This window comes from Stegostoma tigrinum, chromosome 3 (assembly GCF_030684315.1).
Source record: "Stegostoma tigrinum isolate sSteTig4 chromosome 3, sSteTig4.hap1, whole genome shotgun sequence".
NCBI lineage: Eukaryota > Metazoa > Chordata > Chondrichthyes > Orectolobiformes > Stegostomatidae > Stegostoma > Stegostoma tigrinum.
Window position 1 is genome coordinate 106,133,148 of NC_081356.1, and position 20,338 is coordinate 106,153,485.

General features: G+C 42.4%; 1 protein-coding gene across 3 annotated transcripts in view; it reads left to right on the plus strand.

Moving 5' to 3' along the window:
• Positions 1 to 20,338, plus strand: part of iqgap2 (IQ motif containing GTPase activating protein 2) — a 328,015-nt gene that overhangs the window by 297,265 nt on the left and 10,412 nt on the right. For all 3 annotated transcript variants that reach the window (XM_048527158.2, XM_048527159.2, XM_059644808.1), the window contains 2 exons: positions 14,831 to 14,918; positions 17,458 to 17,670. In XM_048527158.2, coding sequence (XP_048383115.1) covers positions 14,831 to 14,918; positions 17,458 to 17,670 — 301 coding nt within the window. The remainder of the gene's footprint in view (positions 1 to 14,830; positions 14,919 to 17,457; positions 17,671 to 20,338) is intronic.

Consider the following 20,338-nt stretch of genomic DNA (forward strand, 5'->3'; position numbering starts at 1 on the left):
CTGGGGGAAAAATGATGCAGCTGCAGTCTGTTGAATGTCCAGCATTATACGTCATGTAAATTTCCAAAAAAAAAGTATGCAAGTTAATATAAACTTTACATCAAGGCTTCTTTTGTTAATTGTCCCATAATTAGGCCCCTCTACCCTGCTACCCCCACATTCATAATTTCCTCCACATCCTATTTTGATCTCTGTTAAACTTGTCAGGACTTGCAAATTGGCAAACATCTACTGCCACCCACTCCTTCTCTGCCTTACCTTAAATAATCAGACCCTACATATCACTGCAGTATTTTAATCTCAAATGTTATGAGTTCCAAATTCATAGCCATAGAAACAAATTGTGTTCCTCTCACAGGCAGATCTTAATGACAAATTTTAATTGGGATGGAAAGATTGGATAATCTGGTGAAACCTGTCAAATCATCGTATTTTAAATTTCAGTAGTCGAGTGTGTTTTTTTAATGTTCCCACACTTACATTGTTTGTATCATGCTTAGTCCCTGTAATCCACTTCCATAAGTTTCGAGTGCTCATGCTCAAACGTTCTGTACCATGCTGTCTTGGCCAAATCATTTGAAGTGACTGTGGGTCTATATAACATGAGTGAACTGATGCAGACTGGACCAATCAGAAAACATGCAAATCCCTGGCACAGGCATAGTGCTTTCAGATAAATCAACTCCATATGAAAATAAATCTGGTGAACTTTTCAATAAAAGGAAAGAATTACGTAAGATCTGGGAGCATATAAATTTACTACCTTCTTAAGCAGCTGCAGATAAGATTATTTATATTATAAAATGGAGTTATAAAATTCTGCTGCCTTTATTTTTGTAAGCAACTTGATAAAATTGCCTCACTGGCAATCATCGGGTGGTCTATTCTCAAATGAAACCATGCACAAAGAAAATGTTCTTTGTGTTGAAGAGTGCATATGCTCAGAAAGAAGCCATATCTGACGTGAAACATTAGCTCCATTTCTGTCTCCACAAATGCTACCAGACCAACTGAATTACTCCAGCTCTTTGTGTTTATTTCAGATTTCCAGCATCTGCCTTATTTTGCTTTTGTTGCAGTGCTAGGTTTACTTTTTCTGTTTTAAAACCACATTATGCATCATTTATATTGGGGGTTGCTCAGTAAAGGACGTTAGTGGGTTTGTTGCTTTGATCTGAGGGATGGATGCAATGATTTGGAAAATTTAGAAAAAAATTTTGAATGCAGTCAACTCTCTCAAAAACAAACTAAGTTTTGCGAATATTAGAAGATGAAATGAAGCACATACTGTTTAAGGATAATTCAGCAAGTCCTGGCTGAGAATATTAGCATGCCTTGTAATGACATTGCATGTATACAGGAAGACACATTTGATTCCTGATGTTTTGCAGCTAGATTCTGAGTTGATTTAGTTTCCCTTTTTTTGTAGGGAGTGGGGCTAAGATCCGGAATTGATATTGCACCTTCACCAGAATGAAACATTTAACATTACAAAACTATGTATGATCCTGAACATTAGATTCCCTACAGTGTGGAAACAGGCCCTTTGGCCCAACAAGTCCACACTGCCCCTTGAAGCATCCCACCCAGACCCATCCCCCCTATAACCCACACATCCCTGAACACTATGAGCAATTTAGCATGGCCAATGCACCTAACCTGCACATCTTTGGACAGTGGGAGGAAACCAGCCCACCCAGAGGAAACCCACGCACACACAGGGAGAATGTGCAAACTCCACACAGACAGTCAACCGAGGCTGGAATTGAACCTGGGTCCCCGGTGCTGTGAGGCTGCAGTGCTAACCACTGAGCCACTGTGCCACCGTGCCACTCGTGAAGATGTTAGCTCAGTTAATCAAAAGCTTGGTCAAGTGGATAGGTTTTAAGGAGGTTCTTAAATGAGGAGAATGAGGGTGGCATAGATGAAGTAGTTTAGAGAAGTAATTCCCAAAAGGTGACACCACCGATGGTGGACTAATTATGAATAGAGGTGTAAAGAGACCAGAATTAGAGGAGCAGATCTCTTTTCAGGAGTTTTGGAGGCAGGTTCTAGAGATTCAGAGAGGCCAGGTAGGGCCATACAGGAATATTAAATAGGAAAGAGAATTTTAAAGTCGAAAACCCTGCCTGGCATCTACTGTAAATTTGCAAATACTGATAGGTGAACAGAACTTTCTACAAGCTTACGTATGGTTGAAGTATTCCTACAAAGTCATGGTGGAAATCATCAGAATCCACTCTGGTAATCAACTCAGATTGTGCATATTGTCAAAAAGCTTCTTTTAACTAGATGTTTCACCAACAGTGTGAAATATGTTTAGATTTGATCAAGCATGACCTGATGCAAGAAGAATTGTTCTTTATATTTTGGTAAAGGCTAACGTTGTGTTCAATGCCGTTTTACTGAGAGGATTTTTCTTGCGACATTATTACATAAATGCCTCGTACAACAAGCACTTTTATAACCTGGTCAAATTTCACACCATGAGGTGAACTGGACCAGATGATGATTATTTGTAACCAATTGCTCAGGCAGAATGTGTAATATGCTTCTGTTTTAAAGGTTCGAGCCAGTTGTACTTGAATACTGATGGATGACTTGTCTCTATCGGATAAAGTAACATCTTACTCATTTGTGTGAGTCAGCATGATCTAGCCTTCTAAGACTACAACATTCTTCTATGGTTTTGATGTTTTCCAGATTGTAGTAATTAGCACAATTCAACAGCTCCATATGTTTGTAACTGCAATTGTTCCACATAGGCACAGCATGATCAGATTAGAGCTCAAGCTTGGTCTGTAGCCCGTATCATGTACATGTCTGTACTCTTTGTTAAATTGGAATAAAATTTGGTAAATGTCTGAGATTTGTAGAATTAAAGTTGCCGGTTCTACAAAAATAGAGTAACACTTAGAAAATTAAAGAAAAAGGAAAAGAGATTGAAGAGAAAATGGAATTATCATCATCATTATGATGATCTTTCTCATGTTCTACACTTGCAGTGAAGTTCCACAACTAAAAAGCATTCTTGTATTTTGCTTGGTCTTTTTTCTGCCCAGTTTCCAATCCAGTCTGGTCAATTGTTGAGTAAACTTCAAGACCGTTTGCAATGCCTCACTTGCTCGATGTTGAACCTCTTCAAATGATCTCTGGAACTACAGATGGCATTCCAGTTCAACACAGTCCCTGTCAACTTATTAACACAGGAGGATCATGCTTCCCTCCGGCTACTGTTGAGATCAGGACTGCCTGATAGAAAACAACTTTGAAAATTCAATACTATCCAGCATAAAACCTGGTTCCTGCCAATGTTAGTGATATCGACAACTTCTCCACTGTTCAGGAGTGCACGGTCTGCAGTAGAACCAGGAATAGGCCATTCAGGCCACAGACCTGCTTTGCTATTTAACTAGACCACGGCTGATCTTCTATCTCAATGCCACTTTTCCACATCCTGTCTATAGTCTTTGGCAGTGGTCTCCACAAATACACTGATTTCTGTCATTAACATGCACATTGTTGAGTTTCCTCTGGAGTAGAAGATTCCAAAGCTTCCTCAGCCTCTGAATATATACCTCATCATCTTCATTTTAAATGACGTAAACTTTACTGAGAGGGATATCGAGGGCCTCAGCAGCATCTTCCAGTACCATGTCTTGCAAAGTTGAGAAGCAAGGTCATGAGATCTTTGTCCTTCCAAGCCTCTCACCAGGATAAGACAGACATTTCTACAACAGTCACTGGACCAAAGCCTATGAATTTGCTTCCTTATCATCGTGATCAGTTTATCCCATCATCAGAGTTTTGAAGGGATACTATCCCCTGCCCCTCATTTGTCCACATGCTTTTATACTCATCAATTTTCCTTCAATTTTATTTCACTATAATGCAGCATTAACAATACATGAGTAGACTTTTTAAAAAAAAAAATGGCAACATGGAACATATGTCCATTACCCCACTGTCACTAGTGTTGCCTATTGGACTGCTGTAAACATTATCATCTTCAATATTCTCAAATTTTCATTCAGTTTAAGGTCAAGGAACAGTACCAAGGTTGCCAATGCATCCAGAAATGTAGGTGGTGGGTAAGGTGAGACACGCTACCACAATTATTCTCTTGCTGGTGCTGTTACCTATGGTGTTAATACCTCCTTGGGTGGTAAGTATGGAATCGGGTAGGTATGGAATCCATAGTGGCATAATGGCTGTCAGAAGCAAACCATATGATACTGCCTTAATTCCCAGCAAGTGATGGTAACATTCAATTTTTTTTTCCTTATGATATTTCTTTCCACTTTAATTAGGCATTACATGATTCCAGAGCTAGTTTGCAGCATACTTACAAAACCAGTAAAGCTGGAGAGCACACCCTTTACATTAGGTTAACCACTGAAAGAATTGTTACCAACCGATAGGTCAAACAGGGCTGAAAACATAATAGGCTCAATTCTGTGCCCCAGGTAAACTAATTTTAATGATTTTAAAAGCATTTTATAGGTAACGTACGATGCTTTTGTTGACACCATAGGGTTCAAATTTGTCCTCAGTTGTAATGGCATAGGACAGTAGGATGTTGACATTCATTTTATCTTCTGCACTTTCTGTTGAAAGAGAATTCATCTCGGACAATTCATAACATCAGAGGAATTTTAGATATACAGGAGACTTCAGGATGAAAAATGAAGTTTTATCTACACTAAAATTCAAAGAATGATACACATAGGTATTTCCAAATAGTGTCAAGAGACTGATGAATTCTGATAGAAAGTAAATGGCTTCTGATTTTCATGCCAGTTTTAAAAGTGAACAATTACTCATAGTTAATTTCTGGTTGGAAAGAGCGTTCACTTTATGGTCACTTTACTATGATATCTGATATCTTTAGGTGTGATGTTGATGTTTGCTTTCTAGAATAGAACAACCTAGTCCAAATGTAACTGTACTGTATCCACTTTGTTTACAGAAGCTGTCTGACAATTTACATTTATGAATACAGTCAGTGGCAGGAATACCACAGGTCTGCACTCAGTAAAGTTTAAAATATTCAAAGTGAACTTACTTCCATTTTTCTCAATGAATCATTATCAGGCTTGATTAATTTGCTGGGATGTATTGAAATATGTTTCCTTTTGATACGTTTCCAAGAATGCGCGTCAAGCATTTTTTTGCTGGGGCAGAAGTACATTTTTTTCCAGAAAAATTGCTGAGACACAAGTTCTAAAAAATGGCATAACGTACACTGTAATGTTGTGATAAACAGGAAGCTTCTGCAGGGTATTTTGCAAACTGCAGTTGTCATTATGAATCCAGCTGCATCATTTAAACAAAAATGTGCTGTAAAATTGTTGGATTGAAGTGGCAAAGCTTCGTTACTTTTTGAGAAAGTAACAAATTAGATGTAAACTGTATGCCTGACATGGTGTGTTGCTTTAAATTGTTTGTTCATGAAGTGATGTGGTAGTTTAGCATGATTCAGCTATGGTTTCTTTGACTAGCTGTTTCTAAGAAAATGGATTGACTTGGTGGAGTCCTGAAAGACATCTGATGGGCAATGCCTGCAACAAGTGACAAGGGAACCAACAAAAGAGAACTTGTCCTGAGCGGTCTACCTTTCACAGAAGTATGAGACCATAGGAGAGGCAATGGCCTGGTGGCATTATCACTCGCCTCTTAATACAGAGACCCGGATAACATTCTGGAGACCCGGGTTTGAATCCCATCACAGCAGATGGTGGAATTTGAATTCAGTAAAATATCTGGAATTTAGAATCTAGTAATGAATCCATTGTTGATTGTTGGAAAATCCCACCTGGTTCACTAGTATCCTTTAGGGAAGGAAGCTGCTGTCCTTACCTGGTCTGGCCTCCATGTGATCCATACCCACAGCAATGTGGTTGACTCTCTGGGCAGCTAGGGATGGATAGTAAACGCTGCCTAGCCAGCAACATCCTCATCCTGTAAATGAATTTTTAAAAATCCTGCCTCTCCAGTCAGTAAGCACTTCTTCCATTGTGTTCTGTGACACTACAACCTTGCTAAATGGGATAGATTTAGGATGGAACAAGTAATTCAAAACAGAGCATCCATGAAGCACTGTGGACCTTCAGCAGCAGCAGCAGAATTGTACTCGACCATACTCTGAGACCTCATGGTCTGTTTATCCCTCATTGCACCATCCAGCTGAATGATTAACCTTAGCTCAGAGAAGAATGCAGGAGGGCATACTATGAGCAGCACAAAGCATTCCAAAAAAAAGTCAAACTGGTGAAGCTACTAATAGGACTAATTGTGTGGCAAACATCATTAGCAACATTTGATAGACAGGGTGAAGTATTTGCACTGTCAGAGGATCAAACTAAGTTCTGTAGTCCTAGTGATGCTGCAGAAGGTGGGTTTGGTTAGCTCAGTGCCTAGATGATGAATATGGTGGAGAATAAAGCCAGTGTCATGAGTTCAAGCCCCCTGCTGGCTGTGAAGGGCCTTCTCCTCCCTCTCCCTGTACGAGAAACCTGTTAGAGGTTCCAATGCTATTTTTCTGCATCTTGTCTTCCAGGAAAACGATTGCTACAATACCAACCAACTAACAGACTCCCAATAAGTCTCTCAAACTGATACCAACATCTCCGAGTTTTGAGAAACTTGTGCCTTGGAACTCCCTTCCTCTTTCCTTCCAAGCTTTGTCTGCCTGAGTGTGTGAAGGAAATAGTGAAACAATTCCCTGAATTTCTTCAATGTTTTGTTAAACAAGTCCCAGCTTTGGAGATAATGGGAACTGCAGATGCTGGAGAATCTGAGATAACAAAGTGTGGAGCTGGATGAACACAGCAGGCCAAGCAGTATCTCGGGAGCACAAAAGCTGATGTTTTGGGCCTAGGTGCCCAACTGTCAGCTTTTGTGCTCCTAAGATGCTGCTTTGCCAGCTGTGTTCATCCAGCTCCACACTTTGTTATCTCTTAAATCAAATCAAAGCTAGGACTTAAAAGATTTTGCTGTGGAGCTATTTCTAAGATTGAAACTCAAAAAGAAACACAGGATTGGGGATCACCCCTCAATCTGAGTAAGGGTTTGGATAAAAATGAGAAAAAGTAGATGAAATAATAATCGCTGTTGTGGGTACTTTTACATAAAAGTAAACCTGTTAAATTTGTCTAATTAATGTGTGGTCTGTGATCAGGGACAGGAAGGCAGGACCGCAGATATGGCAGGGTGATCAAAGTGATCATGGCACCTTGGTACTGGGAGCCATTCAAGTGAGTAAAGAAAAATAGGAATGTAGTGGTGGTAGGGGACAGTATGATCAGTGAGATAGAACCTTGCTTTGTGTAGCCATGAGCAGCAGTTCCGAAGGCTGTGTTGCCTGCCCAGTGCTAGTGTTAATGATATACTGGGGTTGGAGAGGGAAGGGAGAGATCCAATTGTTGTCATCCACGTTGCACCAGCAACATTGGCAGGACTAGAAAAGAAGTTGTGCTGAGAGAATTTGAACAATTGAGAGATAAGATAGGCTTATCTGCTGAAGAGGAATAAATGTGAAAACGAAATTATTGGATTGGAAAGCATAGTGGCCTTTATGGGTGGATGTGAGAGACAAAGAAAATAAGACACTGATGAGAGTTGACTATAAAGCCCCCAACAGGAACTGTACTGTAGAACAAAGAATGAATTGGGAGAAATGAGGGACTGTAATACAAGGCAGGGCATGTAATAAAAGGCATTAATTGTGAGTGACTTGCATCTTTGTGCAGATTGGAAAGTCAGATTGACAGAGGTTGCCATGAGCAAAATCCATAGAATGTGTTCAGGACAATTTCCAAGAACAATATGTTGTGGATCCAACCAGTAATCACGTTATTTTGCTTTTGGCATTGTCATGATATAATATAGTATCTCAGAAGAGCTGATCCTCGAAGAAGTAGTGACCATGATATGATAGAATTTATTGCACAGCTTGAGAGTGAGAAACTAGGGTCTGAAACAATAGTACTGGCCTTGGGAGGGGGCGGCGGGGAGAAAAGGGAATTATAAAGGAATGAGACCAGAGTTAGCTGGGAAAGAAGTTTAGAGGAAAAGACAGTTGATGAAAAATGACAGATATTTAAGAAAATAGTTCACAACTTTCACGATAGGTGGTATATCCTAATGAGGAAAGAAGAATCCTGGAAAGGAAATAAACTTGCCGTAATTAACCAAGGAAGTTAAAAATTGTATGTTTTTTTTTGTAATTTCATGCTTTGTGGTAAATTGTATCGGTCGTCCAGAGAATTGGAAGAGTTTTAAAAATCAACCAAAAATGACTGAGAAAAGGGAGAAATTAAACTTTGGGAATAAAGCAGCAAGTAATATGGAGATAATCAGCAAGAACTTACTTAAATATGTAAAAAGTAAGAGACAAACCAAAGTGAACAAAGATCCTTAGCAAATGAGGCTGGAGAAATAATAATGAGGAACCATGAAATGGTAGGCGAGTTGGATAAACACTTCACTTTCATCTTCATGGTAGACAACAAAGCATTCCAAAAAATCTAAAGAATCAGGGGCATAAGGTCAGAAGGAAAATAATAACTATCACGAGAGGAGAAAGTACTTGGGGAAACTAATGGGGATAAAAGCTGGTGAGTCCCCTGGACCTGATGGTTAGAATCACAAGATGGTTAACAAAATAATAAAATGTGAGGCTGGATGAACACAGCAGGCCAAGCAGCATCTCAGGAGCACAAAAGCTGACGTTTCGGGCCTAGACCCTTCATCAGAGAGGGGGATGGGGGGAGGGAACTGGAATAAATAGGGAGAGAGGGGGAGGCGGACCGAAGATGGAGAGTAAAGAAGATAGGTGGAGAAGGTGTGGGTGGGGAGGTAGGGAGGGGATAGGTCAGTCCAGGGAAGACGGACAGGTCAAGCAGGTGGGATGAGGTTAGTAGGTAGCTGGGGGTGCGGCTTGGGGTGGGAGGAAGGGATGGGTGAGAGGAAGAACCGGTTAGGGAGGCAGAGACAGGTTGGACTGGTTTTGGGATGCAGTGGGTGGGGGGGAAGAGCTGGGCTGGTTGTGTGGTGCAGTGGGGGGAGGGGATGAACTGGGCTGGTTTAGGGATGCAGTGGGGGAAGGGGAGATTTTGAAACTGGTGAAGTCCACATTGATACCATATGGCTGCAGGGTTCCCAGGCGGAATATGAGTTGCTGTTCCTGCAACCTTCGGGTGGCATCATTGTGGCAGTGCAGGAGGCCCATGATGGACATGTCATCAAGAGAATGGGAGGGGGAGTGGAAATGGTTTGCGACTGGGAGGTGCAGTTGTTTGTTGCGAACTGAGCGGAGGTGTTCTGCAAAGCGGTCCCCAAGCCTCCGCTTGGTTTCCCCAATGTAGAGAAAGCCGCACCGGGTACAGTGGATGCAGTATACCACATTGGCAGATGTGCAGGTGAACCTCTGCTTAATGTGGAATGTCATCTTGGGGCCTGGGATGGGGGTGAGGGAGGAGATGTGGGGACAAGTGTAGCATTTCCTGCGGTTGCAGGGGAAGGTGCCGGGTGTGGTGGGGTTGGAGGGCAGTGTGGAGCGAACAAGGGAGTCACGGAGAGAGTGGTCTCTCCGGAAAGCAGACAGGGGTGGGGATGGAAAAATGTCTTGGGTGGTGGGGTCGGATTGTAAATGGCGGAAGTGTCGGAGGATAATGCGTTGTATCCGGAGGTTGGTAGGGTGGTGTGTGAGAACGAGGGGGATCCTCTTGGGGCGGTTGTGGCGGGGGCGGGGTGTGAGGGATGTGTCGCGGGAAATGCGGGAGACGCGGTCAAGGGCGTTCTCAATCACCGTGGGGGGGAAGTTGCGGTCCTTAAAGAACTTGGACATCTGGGATGTGCGGGAGTGGAATGTCTTATCGTGGGAGCAGATGCGGCGGAGGCGGAGGAATTGGGAATAGGGGATGGAATTTTTGCAGGAGGGTGGGTGGGAGGAGGTGTATTCTAGGTAGCTGTGGGAGTCGGTGGGCTTGAAATGGACATCAGTTACAAGCTGGTTGCCAAAAATGGCTGGTTTGCGCTGGTGGTAATCTTCTGAGAATCCTTAAATTCTGGAAAAAGTCCCAGAAGATTAAAAACTGACGATATTATAGCTTCATTCAAAACGGAAGGAAACATAAAACAAGTAGGTACAGGCCTGTTAGCTTAACGTCAGTCATTGCGAAAATGGTCATCTATCATAAAGTATTTAATAGCATTTAGCATGTTGGGACAGATTTTGCCCTGGCTGAACAGTCATTATTGCAAGCCTAGTCGGAATTTGCAACGTAATCCCTGTTGTAGCATTCGCCAAAGAATTGCCAGGGAAATTGGACCTTCCGTAGAAATTTCTCTACAGTAACTGTCAGACCGTCTCTACAAAATCAGAAACTTTAGATGGTTCTGATTTAAATTAAGTAACATAGTTACTCAGGAGGAGTTAGACCTTTTAAAATGCATAGTCTAACTCCTGAGTAAGTATTCAATAGCTCCCATACTTTGCCTCATTCTTAACCCACAGACCCCTCACATCCCATCCCCTGACTTGACAACCTGTCTACATGCTGGCACTTGACTCCCCACAGCTTCTGGAGCCCACAGTCTACATGCTGCTGGACCAAACCCCGTGCCTCCACCATGCCATCACCAATCAACCCAATACATCACTCCTCCAAACTAAGATAATAAAATGTGAGGCTGGATGAACACAGCAGGCCAAGCAGCATCTCAGGAGCACAAAAGCTGACGTTTCGGGCCTAGACCCTTCATCACAGAGCTGATTGCTCTCTGATGAAGGGTCTAGGCCCGAAACGTCAGCTTTTGTGCTCCTGAGATGCTGCTTGGCCTGCTGTGTTCATCCAGCCTCACATTTTATTATCTTGGAATCTCCAGCATCTGCAGTTCCCATTATCTCTGATACTACTCCTCCAAACTGATCTGTTTCAAAACTGACTCAACTTGAGGTCCATCAGATTAGATCTGACACCACCCCATTCCCCAACCTGCTCCCCCACTATTAAACATGACACATACAACCCCCCCTGCCGCCGTCTGACCAGAGCTAATTTCTCTTAGCTCACCCCTAAATACCCTGGCACCCAAACCTGCTCTCATCCTACTTTTTTGACACCCTGCCCTCTACCTATCTAGCAACTTAACCCTGGCAAGCTACCCTGATGCCAGTTAGCACCCTACCCACTTGACATACTGCTACCCTTACCTAACTTGCGCCCAATTCCCACCACACCCTAACATCTCACTTAGCTTATGAGCTCATCCTTTGATGACAGCTGTCAAAGTGGCTATTGGGACTTTTCCATTTCAAACTTCGTCAGCTGAGTACTGTGAATAGAGGATGTGGTTTTCCTTCTGCTGAAAGTTCTACACTATGAATAGTCAGAATGGAAGTGCGCCTAACATTTCTGATAGAGGTCTGACCTTTATTCTTAAAGTCTTCATTGGATGTGAGGAGATATCAGGGAATTGGAAAGTATTCAAATCAGGACTAAGAATATGAACTAAAATAAAGAGGACCAGGGGTAGGGCAATAGGCTGCTGATGCCTGTCCTGTCATTCAACAAGGACATGACTGATGTGTCCAGAACCAGAGGTCACAGTGTGAGGATTTGGGGTAGACCATTTAGGATGGAGGTAAGGAGACATTTCTTCATCCAAAGAATCGCGAACCCATGAAATTCATTACCACTGGAAGTAGTTGATGCCAAAACATTGAATGAATATAGTCAAGAGGCGACTTGATATAGCACTTGGGGGAAATGGAATCAAGGGTTATGGGGAGGAAGCAGGATTAACCTATTGAGTTGGATGATCAGCCATGACGAATGGTGGAATAGACTCGATGGGCTGAATGGCCTTGTCCTGCTCCTATCTTCTATGTATGTCTCAGGCCTCAACTCTTCCTCATACCAGCTCATAGCACTCAACTCCTTAATATTTCTATTATTATTTATCTGCTCCTTAAACATTCTCAGTGATCTAGCCTTCACAACTCTCTGGGGTAAGAATTTAAGACATTACCCTCTGAGTAGTAATTCCTTTGCCTCCATATTAAATGAGAGCCCCCTTATTTTGTAACTTCACCCCCTAGCTTGAGACTCAGTGAAAACATCTTCTCAACATCTACTCAATCAATCCCCATCAAAATCTTGTATATTTCAGTCCTTCTAAACTAATGAATAAAGGCCTAATTTGCTTAACTTTTGTTGATAGGTCAAACTCTTCATCCCAGAAATTAACCTAGTGAATTGCTTTTTGAACCACCACCAATGCCAGTATGTGCATTGTTAACCAAAGAGACCAACTCTGTACACTGTACTCCAGGTACAGCCTCACTAACACCCTGTACACTTGTAACAAGATTTCCCTATTTTTAAATTCCAATCTCGTAGCAATAAAGACCAAACTCCTGTTTGCCACCTTAATTACCTGCATGTTAACTTCTTTTGTTTCATAAGCACGAATACCTAGATCCTTCTGCACTGCACTTCCCTATTCAAATAACCTGCTTGTTGATTCTTCCTGCTAAAGCACATGATCACATACTTCCCTTCGTGCAATTCCATCTGCCTTGTTTTTGCCCACTCCCTCAAACTATTTGTGCCCCCTTTCAGATTCTTGTTTCTCAGCACAGTGTGCTGCCATTCCCATTTATTTTTAAATCCAGCAAATTTGGATACATTGCATTCTGCATCTGCTTCAAATAACTAATCAAGGTAGTAAATAATTGAGGCCCTAAGACTTGTCAAATCCTTGTCATATTCCACTAATTATGTTGTTGCAAACTGAAAAAGGCCCATTAATCCAGGTTTCTGACTTCCATGTGCTTTGCACTACCATTTCTTCTTTAATAATGGACTCTCGCATTTTCCCAACAATGAGCTGTGCAGGAACAGAGGGTCCTAGGGTACATGTTCATAGATCTTTGAAGGCGGCAGTGCAGATTGACAGAATGAGTCATAAAGATGACCCTGACTAGAATATTGCATCACCATATTTTAAGAAATAACAGCCCATCACACTTTGCAAACAAGATTTGACATGGTTCCAAGGATTGAGAGGGTTCAGTTACAAGGTTAGTTGGAAAGACTGGAGTTATTGTCCTTGGAGTGAAGGTGATTGAGATTTGATAAAAGTGTACAAGTTAATAAGCTTTGGTGAGGTACAGTAGGAAAATCCCTTCTCATTAGCTGATGATAGAAGGATGAGGGGACACAGAATTAGGTAAGAGATGCAAATGGGGCAAATGAGGAAGAATGTCTCTCACACACGATTTAGTAAAACTCTGAAAATCTCTGCACATGAGGTTGTTGGATACAGGAAAAAAAAATCAATGTTTTCAAAAATAAATTGGACGGCCATTGAAGGAAATAAACTTCTTATGATGTGGAGATCAAGCAAGAGATTGGATTGTTCACCTTAGTCATTTCCTACAGAGGAGCAGGCCAATCTGACTCCGCATCTGTAATATTTAATGATTTAGCTGCCTTTATTTCTGTCATTGTAGCAATGGGATTTCATAGTGCATTTAGTTGGAGGAAATGGCCCTGTTTATTTGGCTGGTGTATTTGCAGAATACAGAGATTGTGTCTGGCCAAGAGAAACACACTTCAATACCTAAAGGGTCATTTTGTTCATTTTTTTCTAACAGAGTAGCATTTGAATTTCAGACAAGTTGAAAATCTTTGCCCCAATCCTGCTTTAAAAGTATTTCATGCCTTACTTTAACTTCAACTGATACTACGATTTTCAGAACAATGACTTATGGTCAAGGAGAGGTGTTTGACGTTGAGCTAGGAAGGGATGTTTAGCTGACAAGAAGCCTGGAAAAGTAGCTTTCCCTCAGGTCTGGCTGAACTTAATGTTTGGGGGAAAGGAACAGCATCAGTGAGAAGCTCACACACATTAGCAAGGGAGAAAAGATTGTGGGGCTGGCGGGGACAGGGATCACTTTGGATTGTTGACAGCAAGGGAGGGACTCAGTTACTGATGAGGTTAATGGGGCATTTGGGGCATGAAGGTCGTGTACAGTGCTGGGCCCACCTGACTATTTCATCAGTTGCCGGGTTTTAACCCAGGTAGCTAGTCCTAAATGAGGCACCGAGCCACGTTATAATATTTAAACGAGAAGTCCTCACTAGCTGCGAAAAGTAGAAGCGGGTAGGTGCAATGTTATGCTTTGGTTTGCAATGCTTCAGTTTTTATCTGCCCTACCCTTTGTTTGGCTGTTGTTAAATTTACCTCCATAGAAGACCGAAGGAATCAGTGGATTAGCAGAAGCCAATCTTTTGTTTAATGATGTTTTGATGTTTAATAGGGGATCCACCGGTCAGCACTACAGTCAGGAACTCTACACCAGACTCTTACTTTTCCTCTCTGATGAAGGGTCTAGGCCCGAAACGTCAGCTTTTGTGCTCCTGAGATGCTGCTTGGCCTGCTGTGTTCATCCAGCCTCACATTTTATTATCTTACTTTTCCTGATAGGCTGCTACTGTTTCTGCTCGCGTTTCTATTGTGCGATCATGTCTGTTTTACAATCTATAGCCTTTAAACCTCAAACTTTCTAATTTGGAGAAGGTCATACAATGTAACAGGTCAGCTAGGATTTTCTTTTTTATCCCTGGGCTTTTTACAGATTGTCTAGATACTAGGCAGACGTAGCTATGATTCTGACTAAAGGAAAATGACTTGAGATGGAATCAAAGCAGAATATCAAGATTAAACTTGCAAATGTAAACCATACAAGTGAGAAAAGCATACCAGTGACTTAACCCACTATTACTACTGCAAACAAAATACTTTTTGTTTTTGAAAGGACCAAACAGTTGATTGTGGATGTGATCAGAACTCAGCCAGGTGAAACGTTGACTGAAATCCTGGAAACACCAGCCTCCTCACAGCAGGTAAATTTATTTGTACTCACAAACATTTCTATTTATTTCATTGTTTCACGGAACTGAATGTCTCTGTCAGTTCCACTGATAATTCTGGCCCAGGAGATGATATTCTCATATAGAGGAAACCAAAAATTCCCTACCCTCAAACCAGTGAGTCATGTTAGTTTAGAACAGGAAACATGTTATAGCAGATGTTGGGAACAGCTACCTTCTAGTATACACAGGCAAGGAGATGCATTACTCATGTACACAATAAACAGCATGGGACTAAGGACTGAGCACCACTGGACACAGGCTTCCAGTCACAAAAACAACCTTCAATCATTACCCTCTGCTTCCTGCCAATGAAATAATTTTGGATCTGATTTTGCTAAATTGCCTTGGATTCCATTGACTCTTAGCTTCATAACTAGTCTGCCATTTAGTTATTTGTTAAAAGCCTTACTTTGGTTCATATAGACTGCATCAACTGCATTATCCTCATCCTACCTACCTCATCACCATCTAACATATTTAAATCAAATTTGTTAGGTGTGATGCACCCCTTAAAAAGCCATGCCAATTGTTCCTAATTAATCCATTCCTCTCCAACTAGATATTCATTCTGTTCCTCCGAATATTCTCCAATAGTTTCCCTACCTCTTATCTTACAGTTATTGGCCCTGTAGTTTCCTGGTTTATCCCTGCCACTCTTCTTGTACAATGATATGACATTAGCCTTCCTCCAGTTCTCTGGCATCCCTCCTCTCGCCAGATAAGATTTGAACATTGTCAGAGCCAATGAAGTTTCCTTCCACAGCAACTTACACATCTCATCTGGGCCTGAGGATTTATTCATTTTCAATCCTGCTAAAACCGCTAATACCTCATCCCTCTTAATACTAATTTATTCATGCATACCACAGCACCCCTCCCTGATATCTGTATCTACAGTGTCCTTCACTGTTGTGAATACAAAGTACTCATTGAAAACTTCAGCAAAGTCTTCTGGCTGTATACACACACACGCTGCCACTTTAGTCCCTGGTTATTTTCTTGCTCCTAAGATACTTATAAAACGCCTTTGGGATTTTCTTTAACATTACCCACCAGTGTTTTTTTTACAGGTCCCGTCTTTGCTTTCCTGATTTTATTTCTAAGCAACTACTTGCACTTTCTATGTCACTCATGCTGTTTAAAGCCTTCAGTATCTGCCTATGTAATTTTCTTTTCCAGTCCTCCAGTATTCATAATTTGCACAGGCTGGTCAATTTAACACAATGTTTCCTCAAACATCAGGATGCTATGGTGTAACGTCACTCCAGCAGCAAAGGATGCAAAAGCACCACTGGCCAGTTTGTTACCTCATTAGCCAGTAATTTGCATATAATTGCCTCACAGGCAATAGCAGGATTGGCATCTCCAATAAAGTCAAGATGAGAGGATTCTTGTGGTGCAGTGATAGCGTCCCTCACCTCTGAACCAGGAAGCCAGCGTTCAAGTCCCACCTGATCTAGAGGTGTGTAATAATATTCCTGATCAGGTTGATTAGGAATTAAGGGTAGGGTGAAGACATGGTCAACATTTGCTGAAGCAAGTAGAACACAACAGAGCAGAGGAGCCTCTAGGGAACCAAACGTAAGGGCTTCCTAAGTGTGAGAGGTCACTAGAGCTACAATATTTCACAGGAATGCAGGTTTTCATTCATGAAGTACAGCAGTTATTATTAGATTTACAATTTTGTTGGTATGTCTTTTACATAATTTAATCTAAAAAGCACCCATTGATCACAAGTGTGTTAGGTTTAAGTGTTTATATGCTTATGTTTGTTTGCTTGGTCCATCTGGTGTTATCAAGTTGTTTGCGTTAAGGATCTATTCTCAATTTTTGGTAACAATACCATACTTCTGCTACAAACTCCAGTTTGAGGTAATGGAATATCGAAATACTTAATAAACTGGTTACTTTTGTATGGATAGTTGTGTAATTTTCCTTTCTGGCTTCTTTATTTTTGCCTTTAGTGTTCAAGCTATAAAATGAACATCTGTGAAAGTCATAATGAGCAGACAGTGATGTCACAAATCTATTAAAAGCAAAATAAATGTGGTACACGTTGCATGTTGAAATTGTCTTCCTTCAGTTTGTTTTTCATTTAATGTGGGATGTTTCTTGAATTCCTTGCACTTCAAAAAAAAAGCAAACTGATGGTATCTCTGTAATGATGTAGTTATAAAGGAATGTAGCATAGGACTGATTTGTATCCATGGTAACTCAGAGTCCTAATTCTGTGGGATTGTTGATATAACCCAAACAGTTTTCTTTACCATGTAATCTTGTGGAAAAACAATCATTTACACTTGATGAACAAGTTAAATATGTTTAGTGATTTTTAAAAAACTGGAGGTTATTTCTGCGCTGAATGGTTAGAAAACCACCTTTAATATGGTTTTAAATTATGGTTTGCTGATTAAATTAGCTTGTGAGGATTTTGCTAGAATCGTACTCTGTGCCCTCTTGTTAATATGTGCATATCTCAGCTGGTGTAAATCCTTGTGCCATTTATTAGGAAGCCAATCATTTGAAGATGGTTGAAAAACGTGCTCTACTGGATTCCAAAGTTCCTGAAAAAATGAAACACAGTCAGTCCATCCTTGAGGACGCGCAACTTCCATTGGAGCAGAAAAAACGAAAAATCCAGAGGAACCTTCGGACACTGGAACAGGCTGGCCTGGTCTCATCGACAAATAAATACCAGGAATTAATCAATGATATTGCAAAGGTATACAGCAGAGAAGCTTGGTATTTAAATGAACACTTCTTGTTCAGACCTCTGTCCTCACACTCAACAACTTCTCTTTTGACTCCTCCCACTTCCTACAGACTAAGGGGGTGGCCATGGGCACCCGCATGGGCCCCAGCTATGCCTGCCTCTTTGTAGGTTACGTGGAACAGTCCATCTTCCGCACCTACACAGGCCCCAAACCCCACCTCTTCCTCCGGTACATTGATGACTGTATCGGCGCCGCCTCTTGCTCCCCAGAGGAGCTCGAACAGTTCATCCACTTCACCAACACCTTCCACCCCAACCTTCAGTTCACCTGGGCCATCTCCAGCACATCCCTCACCTTCCTGGACCTCTCAGTCTCCATCTCAGGCAACCAGCTTGTAACTGATGTCCATTTCAAGCCCACCGACTCCCACAGCTACCTAGAATACACCTCCTCCCACCCACCCTCCTGCAAAAATTCCATCCCCTATTCCCAATTCCTCCGCCTCTGCCGCATCTGCTCCCACGATAAGACATTCCACTCTCGCACATCCCAGATGTCCAAGTTCTTTAAGGACCGCAACTTCCCCCCCACGGTGATTGAGAACGCCCTTGACCGCGTCTCCCGCATTTCCCGCGACACATCCCTCACACCCCGCCCCTGCCACAACCGCCCCAAGAGGATCCCCCTCGTTCTCACACACCACCCTACCAACCTCCGGATACAACGCATTATCCTCCGACACTTCCGCCATTTACAATCCGACCCCACCACCCAAGACATTTTTCCATCCCCACCCCTGTCTGCTTTCCGGAGAGACCACTCTCTCCGTGACTCCCTTGTTCGCTCCACACTGCCCTCCAACCCCACCACACCCGGCACCTTCCCCTGCAACCGCAGGAAATGCTACACTTGTCCCCACACCTCCTCCCTCACCCCCATCCCAGGCCCCAAGATGATATTCCACATTAAGCAGAGGTTCACCTGCACATCTGCCAATGTGGTATACTGCATCCACTGTACCCGGTGCGGCTTTCTCTACATTGGGGAAACCAAGCGGAGGCTTGGGGACCGCTTTGCAGAACACCTCCGCTCAGTTCGCAACAAACAACTGCACCTCCCAGTCGCAAACCATTTCCACTCCCCCTCCCATTCTCTTGATGACATGTCCATCCTGGGCCTCCTGCAGTGCCACAATGATGCCACCCGAAGGTTGCAGGAACAGCAACTCATATTCCGCCTGGGAACCCTGCAGCCATATGGTATCAATGTGGACTTCACCAGTTTCAAAATCTCCCCTTCCCCCACTGCATCCCTAAACCAGCCCAGTTCATCCCCTCCCCCCACTGCACCACACAACCAGCCCAGCTCTTCCCCCCCACCCACTGCATCCCAAAACCAGTCCAACCTGTCTCTGCCTCCCTAACCGGTTCTTCCTCTCACCCATCCCTTCCTCCCACCCCAAGCCGCACCCCCAGCTACCTACTAACCTCATCCCACCTCCTTGACCTGTCCGTCTTCCCTGGACTGACCTATCCCCTCCCTACCTCCCCACCTACACCCTCTCCACCTATCTTCTTTACTCTCCATCTTCGGTCCGCCTCCCCCTCTCTCCCTATTTATTCCAGTTCCCTCCCCCCATCCCCCTCTCTGATGAAGGGTCTAGGCCCGAAACGTCAGCTTTTGTGCTCCTGAGATGCTGCTTGGCCTGCTGTGTTCATCCAGCCTCACATTTTATTACTTCTTGTTCAGAAGTAGGTTGTAAGGATAGGCTCAGCAATTACAAACGATGAGTTTAATTTCAATGGAGGATGAGCTTCCAGAAACACATTTTCAGGTAGAATTAATGGACGTGTGAAGAAATATGCATTAAGTAGGAAAAAAGAACTTGGATTTCTTAAGGAAAAATTATGTTTATCTCTTCACAACAGCCCAGTTAACAGATAAGCTGAACAAGGGTCATGCTGTTGATGTGTATATGTAGACTTCCAAAAAGCATTCAATTCAGTGTCTGATAACAAACTTATGAGTTAAAGTGGCAGTTCATGGAGTATAAGAGACAGTGGTGAGAGGGATATAAAGTTAGCTGACTAATAGAAAAGAGTAGCAATTAATGGATATTTTTCAATTAATGGATATTTTTCAGGCTGAAGGAAGGTTTGTAGTGGAGCTCCCTAAGGTTTGAGTGGGTCCCTTGTTTTTCCTGACACACATCACCGATGTAGATCTTGATGTGTCGGTGACAGTTTTGAAATTTGAAGATAATTTGGAAGCAGTGTAAATTGTGAAGAGGACAGCTTTAAACTTCAAAAGGGTGTAGACAAAAAGTAGATTGGGCAGATAGGTAACAGATGAAACTTTTTACAGAAAATTTTGAGGTGATTCATTTTAGTAGGATGAATATGCAGAGACAAAATAACTTTGAGAAAGAATTCTAAAGTGGTTGAAGGAACAGAAGGACCTGCTCATAAGTCATTAAAGGTGGCAGGACAGGTAGAAAGAGCACTTGTTAAAGCACACAACATCCTGGGCTTCACGTAGAGGTACATAAAGAACAACAGCATGCAAGCTGTGCTAGGTAGACCTCAACTGAAGCCTTGTTTACATTTTTGGGCACCACAATTCAGAACCATTGGAGAGTGTGTAAAAGGGGTTTGCAAGAACTGTTCCAGGAATGGG